At 30.2% G+C, this 17,737-nt stretch overlaps 1 protein-coding gene across 1 annotated transcript in view; it reads right to left on the reverse strand.

Moving 5' to 3' along the window:
* LOC143231378 (DNA (cytosine-5)-methyltransferase 3A-like) overlaps positions 1-17,737 on the reverse strand; it is a 67,635-nt gene that overhangs the window by 7,864 nt on the left and 42,034 nt on the right. Inside the window, exons 14-21 of the mRNA XM_076465923.1 lie at positions 11,833-11,887; positions 11,432-11,639; positions 10,670-10,815; positions 9,562-9,652; positions 7,798-7,949; positions 6,823-6,908; positions 4,479-4,557; positions 3,383-3,501 (exon numbers count right to left, since the gene is read on the reverse strand). Coding sequence (XP_076322038.1) covers positions 3,383-3,501; positions 4,479-4,557; positions 6,823-6,908; positions 7,798-7,949; positions 9,562-9,652; positions 10,670-10,815; positions 11,432-11,639; positions 11,833-11,887 — 936 coding nt within the window. The remainder of the gene's footprint in view (positions 1-3,382; positions 3,502-4,478; positions 4,558-6,822; positions 6,909-7,797; positions 7,950-9,561; positions 9,653-10,669; positions 10,816-11,431; positions 11,640-11,832; positions 11,888-17,737) is intronic.

Genomic DNA, 17,737 nt, shown 5'->3' on the forward strand with positions numbered 1-17,737 from the left:
TTTTTAACTTAATAAATAGAGGCAGCAAGTTAAATAAAAATGGCTCTGTTAACTGATAAGTTATACGAAACACAGTGATTCTGTCAAAGTAACAAGGTAATACTGTATCATGACACACAACACAGATAGAAAGGGGGTAAATAGAGAAAACTATAATTATTCTTGAAAATTCAAAGACAAAAAGAAAACAGATTGGTACTTGAAATAAAATTAATAGCTACCTAATTGGAGAAGCAGCTACAAGTGAGTTTCAAAGTAAATAATTTAGATTGGAAAACAGCTAGAACAATGTGCAGGTGAGTCTTCAAAGCAAAAACATAAATGAGGAGCATCTATAATGAAGGAGAAGTGAGTTTTCAAAGTAGAAACACAAAAGGAGAAGTAGCAACAACGATGAATGGGTGAGTTTTCTACATGAAAGTAGAAATAAGAATGCATCTAAAATGGTATAAAGATAAGTTTCTAAAGTGGAATGTAAATAAAGCAGTAGATAGAGCAATAAATCTGTGAATTTAAAAATGTAGTTTACTACAAATATTGTGCAACAATTCAGCAACTTTCTAAAGATCAATGATGCATATTTCACCTCAATTATCATTTTTATGTCAAGATATTTTAATGACATTACAACCCATTGACATTTTTGCAATGTCCTGTAATAGCCTACAAAGAATGCTTAACCTGCTGTTTAAAAATAACTTTGGGACTGACTCAAAAAACCTTTACTACTTCACTTGAAAGTTGCTGGAGAGAGAGTTTCTATACATCCACCAGAGGCTGGAGAAACATAAAACTTGTCAACCCCAAAAATCATAAGTTAGTTTTAAGGGTTTCTGGCTTTATCATTGCACTACTAGTATTTCATGAAGTTAGTTTTTCTGGCATAACAAATCTTCTTTACAAGATGTTGGAGAAACCACACAACTATTACCAAACAGAAAAATGTGAACAGCATGTAAATTTCTCAATAAATATCTTGCTTCAACCAGAGTTAATCTATCAAAGTCTAAAAGAACCATTGATTCTAAAAAATAGAAACCAGTGACTCTACAGTTAGGGCTATGTTATAACAACTAGAAGACACATAAATGAAGGCAACCACTTACTTCAGTAACTCCAAGATTATCCAAATGAATGTATGCACTACATGTCAAAGGTTGTAAATCACTCCCTAAGTTAAGAATAATTTCTACCACAGCAGGTTCACTAGGTAAACTGATCAATCAGGGTTAAAATGGCTAATGAATTTTTAAAATTCTGAGAGCAAGAGAGTAAACAAAATGCTAGCAGTATAACAAATATTCTAGTATATCACCTTGGATGAAGGATGAAATATGTGATGATTGCAAAGGATATCTTGAATGTGTTTCCAGAAATAAACCATGGATGCCCAAGATTAAGGAAAGTATAATTTGACATCATAATTATATAAACAAAAAACAAAACAGTAATTCTATGCAATTCACAGACTAAAATGTGGTCATCTCAATTGAGTTCAATTTCAGTGTGTTACATCTTCTAACAAATTAGGAAAATGTACAAGATGCCATAAAGAACAGAACAACTGATATGTGATGATGAGAAACCCACCTGAAGTAAAAATGTATTCTCAAGACAGCTGGTATGGGTATTAAATCTTAATTAAAATAAAATGTAGAACAATGTTTTGACCTAGGACAAACTCAGGTTAACAAAGCAAGTTTGCAACTGAAAGTTGCCAGACATGTCTTAGAAACGACAGACATGTTATTCCTAATATTTGTGCCTGGCAACAGTCAGTTTCAAACTCATGTGGTTAACCTGAAGTTTGTCCTAGGAAGGTCAAAACATTGTTCTGTACTTTATTTTAATTAAAGTTTTAATACCCATACCAGCTGTCTTGCAGATACAGAACAACAGATAATACAAAAACCACTAAACCACAATAATATTGTCATTTCCTAAATTTTTCAACTCCTAGACTTTGATGTTAATAGAAATACTTTTTGGGGTTAGATATCACTGTATTTAAAGAAAGTAATGTAAAAACTGCTACTTGTTTATCTACTGTGAAGGGAATGACCACAAAAGTAATAACAATGGTTATTTCAACTGTACAACATTAGGGCACTGCTTTATAGAGTAGATGTTAACATCTTCTTTGTTGCCCAATGAAGGTTCCAATAAGAGAGCTGAAAGCTCACAAAAAAAAAAAAAAAGTATTTTAATGTAGAAGACATTCCATGTCCTTTACTACAGTCAAAGTATAACACAGACAAATCATGGTGGTGATGGACTGTTTCAAAACGTGGCTAGAAGCATTTACTGAAGTATTAGAAAAAGCTAAGCCCTGGTATACAAGCTGATCAGTGAGTTTGTATTGGTATGTGGGATATTCATTCTGATCACAGAAGAAAAGCCTGAATAAGTTCTTATGCTGAAAAATTATAACAATGGCTCTCCATCACCTTCAGATAAAGTACTATAATAACATAATAGTATGTTGTAGAACCAGCTAGTTATATAAGCAGATGCAAAACAAAAGGTTAGAAGCAAAGATCTGTCATTTCTGCTGCTAAGTTTCAAAATGAATCTGTTTAGAAATGATTCAAAAAGCAGCAAAAATAAACACCAACAATGGAGTTCAACATTATTATAAGAAGCAGGTACAAAAAGTGAGCAGCCATTCTTCATAATTGATTCTGGTAAAATAATGGTGAGAAAACAGCCAATGGACCATCTGAAAAAAGTGATAAAATCAAATACGAGTAAAAACAGTTGACATGACCCTTAATACACAGTCAAATATACTTTCTTTCACTATTCCACAAAAGTAGAGCACCACAAATGGTGCTCAAGTACAGAAAACTTTCAATAATTAATACACTAAAAAAAATGCTTGAATCACGCAAGTTATCTTAAATGTGACAATAATTTACCATAAAGATTGCTTCATCTTATCATCATTAGGTGAACATTAAAAAAACCTAAAAGTCTTCAAGCAAAGATGTGGTAACAACAAAATATATTCACAATTCCGAAACCAAAGTAAGTAGTGATTGGATAAAAGACTACTTGACAAAATTACAGTCTGTATAATTTAGTGATTGACTTCACATTCAGATATTTTCTTCTTCAAAATTTAATTTGAAAATGATAAAAACAAACTGTTTTATGTCAGGGCAAACTTTTGCATTATGTGGCTACAGAGAGATGAGTGTAAGGCAACTTGATATCATGCTTATTTTGATAGAAAAAATCAGCTATATTGATGTGAAGAAAAAAGTTAAAATTTGCAAGTTATTTTGTTGTATTTTTAAATGAATGAGCTTCTAATAAAATTTAAATTTCAAATCAAGCTGAAAGTCCAGTGTATAACATTATATAATACTCAACCACTTACTGTTCAAGTTCTGTGACCCACAGAACATCACTCTCCCCATTCATGGTAACTGGCAGCAAACATTTCTTCCCTTGACGGAGAGAGTTGCTGCGTGTTGTAACTGTTCTAATTTTCTCAACCTCACAAATGATAAGAAAACAAAATAGATTACTGCAAAATCATCAGAAGTCAAATAAAGGTTGTTTCAGCAAACTTCAGGTTTCCTTAAGATTCCCTAAACTGCATTTAGAAATCATAAACCACAGATCTACAGATCAAAAGCAAGAACAAGATATATATAATGTATTTTATACAAGGTGCATAATTTAAAGCAACTGTAAGAAAAGAAGAATAAGACTGAGCCTTCAAGAAATAATTAAATGCTTACAGCATTTTGTAATTAGAAAAAGTATGTTTTATAGTAACACCTCGCAGTATCAGTATTTAAAACATCATTCATAATCCTATCTGTTTGATTATTTTATAAACAATGTTAAAAATGTTTTGAAAGGCATTTATTTTCTAATATATTTCTTACTTCTCTAATTAAGTACATGAAGAAAGAGAATGATTTTTTTTCTGTTAAAAATTATTATAGTCTGTCTTCTTTTTTTCCAATTATTTACTATTTATAAATACAGCTCACACATTTTTATCACACTTAAATATTTTTCTATATTATACAATTCACTGTTTACTATGTACATACTCAAAGAAGCATGAGTAAATAGCCTTAGATCTAGCTTAAACCACACAAAAACATAAAGGAATGGAAAATCATTACATGCCTCTTGTACAGTGTTAACTAATGCAGAAATTACTCTTCTATTAGAGTATCATCACTATTTTACCCTAACCATAATACTTATTTTTCAAATGCTGTAATGAATTTCTTTTTTTCTATTCAGCTATAACAAGAGAAAGTCATTTTTTTTGGCTCATGATGGATCTTCAAGTAAAATAAATCAATTGAGCATTAGTTCTCACCTCGTGTTTATGCTACACTAGATTACAAAAAAACTAAATGCAAGATTGTTGTGTCAAAATAAAAATAAATACATTTCAAATAAAAAAATTAGCCAGATTATTTTAATGAATAACACAATATTCAACTTACAATGGCCTTCCTGTTAAGATGGGGTGTAATAACACTATCTAAGCTGATCGTCTGATGCAACAGATGATGCTGAAGAGGGCTGAAATATAATAAACTTAATCCATTTATTATTTCAGTTTTCAAGAAATATTAACATTCCTAAAAATCTGTATTTTATATGAAAATAAAGAATTTTATATTAAAAGTGATTGTTCATCAGTCTATCAAGATAACAACTCCATTCCCTCGAAGTCTGAGTAAAAAAAAAAGAAAGCTTAGTTGCATGATGAAGCTAAAATACAGTCTCTTACACTTATCAATAAATCAAAAAATAAATCTATATATGTTAGTGCTAACAAATAAATATAACAATACACAGGAGCAAATAAGAAATAAAAAGAAAAATCAGCCTCCTTAGTTAATAGCTTTCAGCTTTCTTTAATTTTTTTTTAATATAACCAATACTGTTTATTCTTCATACAAACTGATTTTGATAGTTTCTTTAAAATGCCTTTGAACTGGAACTCACAGCATCAAAACACACAACCTTTAAAAACAAAGTTCTAAATATTTACTTACTGATTATGTTTTCCACGTAATGACTACTAAAGCAAATCCATGTGTAGAAATAGAAATTACATGTAAACTGATCTTCAGTTTTGAATACTACTAAACACAATAAATAAAACTATGTGTATGATGTCTGAGTTGTATTTTTATACACAACACTAAACCTATATCTGTATTGGATATCTTATTACTACTAATTTATTATTGTAAATAAATTATTCAGCATAGAAGCTATTTAAAATTTTAAAGTTTCTCATCATCAAGTCATAAGTTTCATAGAAAAAGAAACAAAGTCCAATCTATCATTTGATTTACCACTTGTTACCTGTTTCTGAAATTCTTCCTCCTCCTCAGCATTACTAACAAGGCAAGTTTATAAAACATGACTGAGTCTCATGTAGTGTTGAGCAGTAAGATTTATTAGTATTTTTCTGAATATAAAAAAAACCTGTATTTCTATAAGTACTTGAAGAATATGTAATGCTACTAATTTATTCTTCTAGATTATTTAATTGGCCTTGTTCAGAGCTACACACAAACAAGTGATACTTTCAAAATCAGTTTAACTCATGTGACAAGTAGCAAATCAAATAACAGTCTCGACTACACATTTCTTTCTCACTGAAGTTCATAATTTTGATGATAAGAAAAAATACACTATTATTTCAAACAATTTTAATCTCAATTATTTACCCTAAACATGTAGAGAAATTAGAAATAAAATACATTTGATTTGTAACCAATGAAAAGTACTGATAATTTCTACATAGTATTTTTCAGTACTTGGAGAAAAAATACAAGTTCTTAATTTTAACTATAGCTATCCTTGAAATGAATGTAATGCTATAGGTTTCCACAGAAAATGTTATCAAACTAAGTAAGCTATTATAAATTTAACCAATCACAACCTCAGGATCTCAAGAGATATTCTAAACTACAGCTTCACTGAGCTAATTCATTCAAAATTAATTATTATTAAAATCAGAAAATAAATTGTACTGAGAAAAAAAAAGTTGAGACCAGAATGTTTGAAAATTGGAATTAAAAATTTGTATAATGTATTGATTATATTCTTATTACTGTTCACTTTGAATGTATATTCTGGTAATATTTGTGATATATAGTAAAACTTTCAGAGTTAAGGTCCTTAAAACTTTTGAGATTGTTAAAAATTATTTGTATACATTAAGAATATTTTGGCATCTTATATAAGCAAAGACCACATATTTAAGTTTCCCAAAGTTGTAAAAATAATGTGGAAGTTTTTATTGTTGGATAATTAGTACTCATAAAATCTATAATATAGTTTCTTAAACAAGGAAACGTTAACAGGATAATTTAAGTATATATTTGCAACACTTACTAAATGTAAAAATAATCAACATACCACTATTATATTATTTGTTTTTCTATGGTAATAAGTGATGTAACCCACATGTACTGACAGGCAAGCCGTGAGGCATAATGATTTTTCAACTGTTGATGATGTACTACATGTGAATATAAAACATATACCATAAAATGTAAACATGCTAGTTTACTTCTTAAGAAAAATATTTCTAAATCTACTATAAATCTCTGGTCCAACATATATAAATCTGCCTGTTTATCATTATTGATTTGAACTATTTTAAGCTAAATCACATGAAGATACATTAATTTGTTAAATGGTTTTAAAACTGATCAATGAATGATAACATAATTTTGATAATAAATATAACAGTAAAGAAAAAATTATAAAAAAAAAACTTATTTCAAAGTGTTTTTTTGGGAGATCGAAAACAGAGGTACTCACGCATACATTCCAGGAATGTTACCCCAGAAATAACGAGCCCGATTTTGAGGAGAAAAGTACTTCGAGTCAATCATGGCAGGATCACACTAAAATAAAAATATTTAATTTAATAAAAACATAAACATTTAATCAAATATTTTAAATTACGATAGTATCTGGATCCACCAAAACAATTTATTACAGTTATAAAAATTGTTGAGATGTAATGCAAATATAGTACTATATGAAGAAATAAGTTTGTAAATAGTTTACCAACATTATTAATATATTACATACCTATCACAAGTTACTCTGTCATGTCAAGCATATGGTATACTTGTCTGTATATCTGTTGTGCCATGGATTCTATACCATATATTAACTTCCCCTTTCTTCATAACCACACAGATATATCTGTCTATGGGTATCAATATAATCCATTCCAGGGAAATCCCATAGCTTTCTAGTAGTTATACATTGTATATGCCACATGACATTATTGTGTTACTACAGCACATCTTCAGCACAATAACATGTTCTGACAGAAGTCTAGGCACAAATCTTGGGCTTTTTTTGTCCAACACACTATGCTTTGCTTCTACAGCTATACATCACTGTTTAGTTATGATAAACTTTAAGAAAAAAGAATCAAGGAATATGAACATTTTCCTTATAAGAAAATGTATTTCCAATATATACCTTTCCACATAGAATAGCTTGACTCCTTGCAAATCCGTCTATGAAATTTGCATGGCACTAGCCTTGAGCTAATTCTCACCTAAAAATTACTTGTTTAATATGAGCTGTACTAGTGCATGAGAACACCATGCAACAATAGCCTTTCACCAATAGGAGGGTGACAAAACTTCCTTGCACAATACCTACCCAAAAGCATTTGTGTTTGAAATGATTTCATTCTTAATTAACTTTCAAGATGATACCACATCTTATGCTAGAAGTGTGTTTTAGAAGTGTTTTTATAGCTTCATAAATTACCTGAAGAAAACGAGTAATAGTTGCCTTATACTCCTGGGGCATAGATGCAACATTTTCATACAACCAGAAAACATGTCTTCCCTTATTCGCTAGTTGCACAGCTTTTAGAACACGAAAAAAATCAAAAAACAACTTTCCTGTTCCTGTTGGATCTGTAAAAAGAAAACAACAAATGTACAGAAGTACTAGTGAGAGAAAATTAATTTTTTTATTTGTAAGCAAAAATTCAGAACTTATGAAAAGAATATTAAAAGTCACAGTACTTTTTCTTCATAACAATTTATCAAACTCACAAATAAAAAAAATCAATGCAAAAAAGTTTTTGCTTCAGTCACAAAAACAAATTAATACCAAAACATTAAAGATGATGAGAAAAAGAGATAAAAAAGGCAATTTGATGCACACCAAAATTTGAAAAGTTTGGTTAATCTAGGCCAAATTAATAAAATATAAAAAAACTGTACAAAAATATATAAAGTAGATTACAAAAACCAAAATGTCCAATAGAAGATGTTTATAATTTTTTTAAAACACCTGATTTCCTTACACTGAGAAAATAAAGTATTCATATTAAAATGAGCAAACTATATAAATTAAGAACGTCATACCATTCTAGCAAATTTTTTATGTCACTTTCAAATCTTATGTGCATGAAAGGATAGTTTTAAATACTAAAATTCAAATATATAAATGTAGTTCATCTAGAGGTCAAGGCATTTTATGTTACTTTATGGTGGACTTTTTATTTTTAAGAAAGACAACAAAAGTCTTGAAAAATTTAAATAGCAAGCACCAAACAAACTAAAGTGTTAATGAATAAACTGGATATTTTGTGACTGTGGACAGAAAAAAAGTAACCATCTATATTTTTGAACCTCAGAGACTGTTTAGAAGAATGAGTTGAAAGTAATATATAAAGTTTTTCTTAATAATTTAGCAAATTTCTCAGTTCCAGTGGAGGTCTTGACAAGAATTTAACTCTTATAAACATTGCTTATTAGAATAAAACTTTGAATGATATTTGTCTGAACAAAATATTAGGGTATTCCTTACTGAAAAATGCTTTGAGAAGTTCAATAAACTGTTTTAAAAAGTCATCCTCTTTAAAACAAAGATTAAGCAGTGTTAGTGTTTGACTTCTAACTATTCTTTTGCATAATGTTTAAGTAATATATGATGAATTACAAATTTATGTGACCTAAGGTAGTAAGAAATTACACACACCGCTTTCTATCATTTTAAAACAAGTAAAAAATCTTTTTCTAGCTTTGTTGAGACTTTAGATACAAAAAATATTGACCAAGTTTTTTACAGTGAAGACTTACATAATTTTTACAGTAACTTTTTAATTTATTACAGCATTTATCCTTACTTTGTTTTGATTTTAATTTTTACAAAAGTTACACAAAAATGACATAAATCTTAAAACTATTAACTTAAATGTATCTTTGATCTTACATTTGCATACCATTATTTCAGGTATTAACACACAGCACAAGAAAATGTTAAATTCAAATGCCAAGAACCTTTTGGTCTGAAATCTATTTTTCTGTTTAATTGAAAATAATTAACTTTAAGATTTAAATTCTGATATTTAAAACACTGTCTAAACAATTTGTTTCTGATGAAAGTTCATATCCAAAAAAAGAAAAAAATGTACTTACAGCAAACCAATAAAGTTACTAGTCCCTAAAAAAACCTAATCAATACAGACCCCCCCCCCTTCCCAATGATTAGAAAACTACAGCATATCAAATGATTTACCATACAAGCCTTTCCTGGCAGGATTAACCAGAGAGAGATCATTACATGGAGATCCTCCAATAACAAAATCAATTGGACAAAGTTTGGCTACCTGTAATCAATAAAGTAATCTTATAGATTCTAAGTTTTTATGAAAAGTACAGAGATTGGGAGCATTATATTAAAACTAGTTGAAGACTCAACATTTTGTTACAGTTCATGTCACCATATCTGGCCATGCTCTACATGAATACTGTGTAACTTGATGGTACTACAAAGCAGTTTTTATTGAAGAGTTTCTGTTATGAGGCTGTCATACCAAAAGCATACTGGTGGTTTCTGATGTTCGAAAATGATCCACATTTGTTTCTCAATGCCATTAAATAAAAAAATAAAATTCCCAATTTTAACACATCTTTACAACCTGAGTGTATGAATATTTTCCATCAGGAGGAGCTGTTATGTAACCTTCCCAAAAATCAATCAATTTTCAGTGGCACCACATTCCCTAAAAAAATGCCAAATAATGTTCAAATGTAGTTCTAATACATTCCATTGTCAAATAACTTGGTTACTTGCATATTCAAAATTGTATTAATATAATGTACTCAATTCTCTGTACTATTAAAATCCTTATTGATAATTTAGCACACCCATTGCACTCTAAATTAATAATTAGTGAGTGGATGTAAAATTTAATAAAGGTGCAAATATTGCATTTAAATTAATACCACTCTACCTCACATATAAAAAATACTTTGTTTTCTTCTATCTAGATATTAAGTTCAGTGGCTTTAAAGATCCAGATTTAACTGTTTACAACAGCCAGAATAATGTTTAAAATATTAAGAATGTTTAATGGGTTTTAAAACTATTCATTATTGACTGTTAACACTACATCTCTGCACTTACTATGTTCACATTACTAGCTATAAAATACACTTAAAATGCATTGTAGTGATTAATATTTCACCAATTAGGATTTCACTGCTAAATTTTCCTTTTCCTATAGGAATTTTATCCCACAAACCTTAATAAACAACCTGGTAAAAATGCATTATAACATCCATTGACTTCATTTAAATGAAAATAAAAACAACAACAACAATTCCTATAAAATATGACTTGCCTCAGCATCAGTGACATCTTCAATTCGACCAAGATGGGTAACACTTAATTTATGTTGGACTATACAGACATTAATAGCATCCTGGTCAATCTCACTAGCATAATAAGCACCCACTTCTATTCCCAATTGATCCAAAACAAGCTTGCCTTGAAAGAAAAAAAGTTTAGTTAAATTTTAAATAACATTTATAATAAATAAAGAGAAATGCTTAAAATAACATACACACAGTTTTTCATACCTTACATTTTTATGTTTAATAAAAACAAAATAATTACCTTTATTTTTTATAAAGTTAAATCAGATTTGATAAACAAATATTTGAAAAGTACTGCAATGAATTTATATATAAATTGTCACAACATTCTTCAAAGAAAACAAAATCCAAAATATGATTTAGAAAGTAAATTTTCCAAAGCATGTAGTAATACTGATTCAAAAGTTATAAATAGATATGAAATGACTAAGGTGCTTTAACCAGTATCAACAATACATGTGATGGCTTGGTATCAAAATTATACAACTTACAATCATGTTAACAAAACCAGAAATGGCTGAGATCAAGCGACTGATTTTACGTAAACAAGAAACTATTTGATAATAAAGTTACTGAGACTCACTAACAATTCATGATATAAGAAACAACTATTTATATTACTGATATCCACTTATGAACAACAGTTCATAAAAATGGTTCAGATAATAGCAAACAATACAATAAATTTAAGTGTACCACAGGTATAGCTAAATAACTACATCACCCACCTGTACCAATTCCATCAAACAAAGAAAGGACCCTGATCGGCCTTTTTTCTTTATAATCATCTGGAGAAGGAGGAAGCTGAACGTGCTTCTCTGGTTGGAAAAGCTGCATTACATTTTGCTGCCACTCATCCTTACATCTGATGAGACCATTTGTTTCAGGATCATAATCTCGACACATATAACACAGCCATGGACTAGTATTTAGCACCTAAGAAAATGATGCCATAAGGAAAAATATTTACATAAAAAAAGGTTTAAAGTTTATATGTTCTAAAATAACTCTTTAATAGTGTAACATAAAAACATTTTATGCTCTTTACTTTTTACATAAAATTAAACATACAATATCAATACATGTTAATTTTAGATAATTATTCTGCTAAACAAATGAGAACATTCACCTTTTTATGGGCCCCAGGAGCCACGAGGACATCAATACAGCCTGTACAGTAACACCTAGACAGAGCAAGACAGATAAAAATTCAGTAAAGCTAAATCACAAAATTAATTAAAGCAATTTTATCAATATTGTACATCATTTTCTTACACACCTCTTCTTAACTATTAATTCTTTTATCAGGGCATCATAAGAATTTAAAGAAACAAGCCCCATACTTTCTATTACACTATTTTGTAGTTAGGTGGACTGATGCTTCTCTCATCTCTAGTTTGTAAACTATTGTACAAAAATATAAACATTTTTTTACAAATCCCTAAAAACTAATATTTCAAGTAATGGAATTCTAATAATTATTAAAATAAAACATTACTATTTAAAAATGTAAAACAAATTGTTTCGTACGGTGATTCACAATTGAAATCTATTAACATTTATTAACATTAGTAAGGTAAGTCATGAAGACCCATTTTTGTTGATTCTGGTTAGCTGAAATTATACTAATAACCACCACTTGCAACTCATGGGTTAGTCTGGGCATCCTATCATACTACTTAGTCCCAATTAGTTACAGAATGGTTGAAAAAGTTACAAAGATATCCACAAAAAGCTGTGGGACCCTTCAGTAAGCTTTCATGATGTATGTTTCCATTGCAGGTACTGATGTTCCTGTAAGTAGTGAATTCTTACGTGCATTGTGAAAAGCCCATTTCTGTAGGATTTCCAAGTTCTCACTGAGGTAGGGATCCATATAATAGGGGACTTTTTATAAAGATGAAGATTGATACAAAAATAAGTGTATGAAGACTATATAGAACAGGAAGTTTTAAGTAATGTATACCACTAGATGAACAGAATGAAATAGGTTATATCCTGGGGCTAAGTGAATTTAGATGGATAGTTCAGAGACTCTTTATAAGTGAAAACTGTAAATTCATGTACTTAAGATATGAATATAACAAAAAATAGGTTTGCTAGTCAAAGAGGACTTAACTCTCTCAAGTCTGAAAAGGTGTATCCTGCCCTGAGGGAAAATTTGCTCTATTGACCAAATTACAAAACAAATGCACAGAAAATAAGCTTGTAGTTATTCTTTAACACATCAACAAACACTTTCAGAGTTGACATTTATTCAATAAAAAAGTTATATTTATTTCATTTTACACAAAAAATAAAGTGTCAAAATGTTGATTTAGTATTGATTTTAGAACATAACAAAAACGTTATTGCTCTTGTGAAATTTTTTGAGCTTTTTCTCCATCAACTACAGTATTAGTAGCACCTGAGAGGAAGGCCAAAGTAATTTTAAATGAAGTAGCACTACTCTTACTTGTGTAACTACAACACAAGTGTAGTTTCAATCATTTTAGTCAATCAATGCTACTTAACCTCAGAAAACAGGATGTGATGTAACTTCCTATGTAAACTCTGTTAGTGTTTTTCTGAAATGTTAAGTGAACGTCTTCCATTTCACTGAAGATTTGCATAATTTTCTTTGTTTGCAGTTAAAGACAAAACTACACCTGTGCCCACAACAGGTATCAAAACCCAATTTTCAGAGTTACACAATTGAAGACTTACTGTTGGCACAAAGATCAGAAAAAAGAATAAAAGCTTAGCTTAGTGATGTTTTAAGAGAAGAAAACATATTTGTGACCAATTTCCAATACAATTGTAGTCCTGAATTATTTTTAAAGATTGTAAGAAGATTGGTTTATAATGTTTACTTCATTTTAATTTTGATGTTGCAGTACAATAGGAAAAAATCAGTTTGGTTTGTTTTCAATATTACACAAACTTTTGCTCTAGGAATATTTATGCTACTGTCACTAATTTATCAGAAACAGACAAGAGAGTAGGTAGCTAGTTAACATTACCCATCACTAGCTCTTGAGCTACTCTGTTACCAATGAATAGTGGGTTTCACCATCACATTATAATGTGATATGGCTGAAAGTGCAAGCTTATTTAACAATGGAGATTCAAACCCAAAACATACAGATTCCAAGTTGAGTGCTCTAACCATCGTGCCATGTGACAAAATGAAGTAGGCTTAGTTTATATAGTTTGGACTTAACTGTATCAAAATGTGTTTTGCTAAAGAAACCAGTACGTTACCACATGTTAAAATTTACCAATGACTCATTGACCCAAGTAACTGTTTGAAGGAGAAAAAAGAAAAAAAATCACTAAAAAAATACATAATATATATCGACATAAATGAATATAAATTTGGATTTAAAATTTATGAAATGTATTAATTGAAATGAAATTTTCTGATTAAATATTTTTAAAAAGTTGTCTTGTTTATAATTATAATATAGTCAAAAAGTTACTTTTACTGCATGCCTGTGATCAACAGTGAATAAAAAAGTTAAAATGCATTTGTTGCTTATTGAATCAAAATAAAGATAAAAATTTGCAGTTTTGTAAAATAATTGTTTTACAGTAGTTTTTACAAGAGTGTAAAAAATCAAAAAATCAGTATTTAAAGCCTATAACAAAGGTAAGCATTGTTAATTGTTTCATTAAAACACATTTCAGTTTAATTTCTTTTTAATTTTTAAAGCTGTGAATTCACACAAATACCACATATTTTATTTAAAGTTACATGACTCATAAAGCATTCAAATGAAGGTTCAAGTTATTACATTCAGTAGTTTGTTTTTTCAGTGCAATGATACAAACTATATAACAGATATATCAAATCAAAAGATGAAGGAGTTAAAAGCATGTAAGGCTTCTAACTTATCTCAGATACAATAAGGTTAGTCAAGTTCTGAGCAAAACCTTTTAACTGTCATCCATCTTTATGTGCCTATATCTGGTAGTCAAGAAAATGAAACTTGAGGCTTTTATTCACTTGTAATGGAAATTATGCTTGAAGGCAGAAGTACAATTTGTGCTAATAGGTGACTTTAATGTAAAAGTAGGTGAAAGCAAGAATAGCATAATAGTTAGACCAGATGATCTTTGAAAATGAAACAAGAGAAGAGACTGGTTAATATAATTATAGGAAAATAAAGATTAAATGATAAACAACATTTGATTTCAGCATCAATGTAGTCATTTATACATGACAGGTCATCACAGGACAGTGAAAAGACTGTAAGAAAAAAAAAACTATACACTAGTTAAGAAAATGTTTAGAAATACCATTGCCAAAGTGAAAAGTTATCACAAGGAAACTGTGGCTCTGATCACAAGTAGTGATCTGAGATAAACATCTAGCAATGAATAAACTGAATACATTCAAGAAACCTCAAACCAAGTTAAATGGTGCTTACAACAAATTAGAAAATAAAAGCATAGCCAAGAACACTGTGACAGGGACTAAAACCAATTTGAAATATTAATAAAAACAATTAACAAAAGCCAGTGGATTAAGTTCAAAGAGATATTTAAAGGAAGCAGGAGAGAAGTCTGTGGGGAAAAAAGGAATTAAGGGCAAAAACAAAATCTGGATGATAAGATTCTAAAAGAGATGATCAAAGGAAAGCAACTATTACGTGTGAACAGAATATAGAAAAGTAGATAAAAATATCAGAGGTCTGAGTAGGCACATAGGGAATGAACATCTGAACAAGCAATATGAAAAATCTGAGGAATTTGAAACAATGTATGTAAAATCCACAGAATAAAAGTCATAAATAGGACACCTAACCAGTCATCTTGTGAAGCCATCTAATATAAGGATATCAGATATTTGCAAAATAGATGATATTAATGAAAGGTGAGTGTAGCATTCAACAGAATTGTGCAACGATGCCATGGAAAAGGAACTAGTCCTGGAAGTGGTAGAACCAACCAACAAAGGTCCAATAATTCCAGAAAGGAAGAAACAGAAGTTTTAAACAATATAAAATATTGCAGTAGAGACAAGATTCCAGCAGAAGGTTTAAAGGAAATGGACGTTTTATACATTAAATATTGTAGTTCATGAGAGACAATGGCAACATACTTCAACATTTTGCCTCCAGACCTAGTTCTTTTGTACATGACATGACCTTTTACAATGTTGCATTTAAAATTTAATAACTTTATTATCAATCCATGTGAAAAACTTGGCAGGAAAATTAGTATATAATTCAAATTTGTACATTAACTAAATTTTAACTTCTTAACCTTATGTAGATGAGTGAAGGCTCAAAGTGTACAAGCCTTGACTTTCTCGTTTTACTGTATGTTGGTGATTTGGCTACAAGTTGTGTTAGGAAGTAGAAAATAAGAGATAACTTAAAATTTTACCAACAAACATTTAATATTCGTTTTGATCATTTTGGAGGTTATGCAAATTAAATATGTAAAGATTTTTATTCTCAGACTGACTCAGTTGTAGTTTTGTGAATTCAGAGATAAACCTTTTATAAAAATACTTTAATAAAAATTTGTATACAGTAGACTTTTATGGTTTAATAAAATCTTGCAAAATGTTGTAAATGTATAGAGGTACATGATTCAAATTAATAGATACAATAAGCATTATTATACACTGCTGGCCAAAATCTTAAGGCCAATGAACATAAAGAAAAAATATGCATTTTGCATTGTTAGACTCAACAACTCATTTGAGTAGAGCTTCAAAAGATGAAAATAAGAATGGGGAAAATAAAAATAAAAAACTTTTTTTAGCATTTAATAGGGAAAATGTGAACACTATGAAATTAGCCTAAATACTAGCTGGTCAAAAGTTTAAAACCATACTAAAATGAAGCATTAATCTGTAAATATGTAACGAAATTTAGTCATTTGTGTTCAATCATTAGCGTTGACAATGTCTCCCACTGACATCTCCTGTGTTACATTGGGTAAAAACATGGCAAAGGCTAAAAAGTTGACAATATTTGAATGTGGCAGAATTGTCAAGCTGCAAAAGCAAGGTCTCTCTCAATGTGCCATCGCTGATGAGATTGGGCATAGTAAAACTGCTGTTGCAAATTTCTTAAAAGACCCTGAGGGATACAGAACGAGAATTTCAAGTGGTCGACCCAAGAAAATTTCGTCAGCATTGAGCAGGATGGTTTGACGGATTGTTTGGCAAGACACCAACTGATTGTCAAACCAGATTAAGGCCCTTATGGATGCAGAATGCTGCTCAAGAACAATGAGACGGCATCTACGAGAGAAAGGCGTTAAAAACCGTAAATGTCTTTTAAGGCCACGCCTCCTTCCATACCACGAAACAGCTTGGTTAAACTTTGCTGAGAAGCACCAAACATAGGACATAGAAAAGTGGAAGAAGGTTTTGTTCTCTGATGAGAAAAAATTTAACCTGGATGGTCCAGATAGCTTCCAACGTTACTGGCACAATAAGGATATCCCACCAGAGACATTTTCTACACGGCACAGTGGATGAGGTTCCATCATGATCTGGGGTGCTTTCTCCTTCCATGTAACAATAGAGCTTCAGGTTATACAGGGGCATCAAACAGCAGCTGGCTACATTGTCATGTTGGAGAGAGCATTCATATTGACTGAAGGCCCTCACTTGTGTGGAAATGACTGGATCTTTCAGGAGGACAACACTGCAATCCACAATACCCACAGGACAAAGGACTTTTTCTTTTGGACCATCCAGTGTGTTTGTCCGAACTGAACCCCAATGAAAATGTTTAGGGGTTGTTGGCAAGGGAAGTCTATAGAAATGGAGATCAGTTCCAAGCAGTGCATGATCTTTGTGAAGCCATCTTCATCACTTGGAATAACATTTCAGTCAGCCTTCTGCAAACGCTTATATCGACCATGCCAAAGTGACCGTTTGCAGTTATTTGTAATGATGGCTGTGCAATTCACCATTGAGACCTCTTGTTGGGCATTTCCTACTCTGTTTAGGACTTCTTTTTGGTATGGTCTTAAACTTTTGACCAGCTAGTATTTAGGCTAATTTCATAGTGTTCACATTTTCCCTA

The sequence above is a fragment of the Tachypleus tridentatus genome, chromosome 11, assembly GCF_004210375.1.
Source record: "Tachypleus tridentatus isolate NWPU-2018 chromosome 11, ASM421037v1, whole genome shotgun sequence".
NCBI classification, from domain to species: domain Eukaryota; kingdom Metazoa; phylum Arthropoda; class Merostomata; order Xiphosura; family Limulidae; genus Tachypleus; species Tachypleus tridentatus.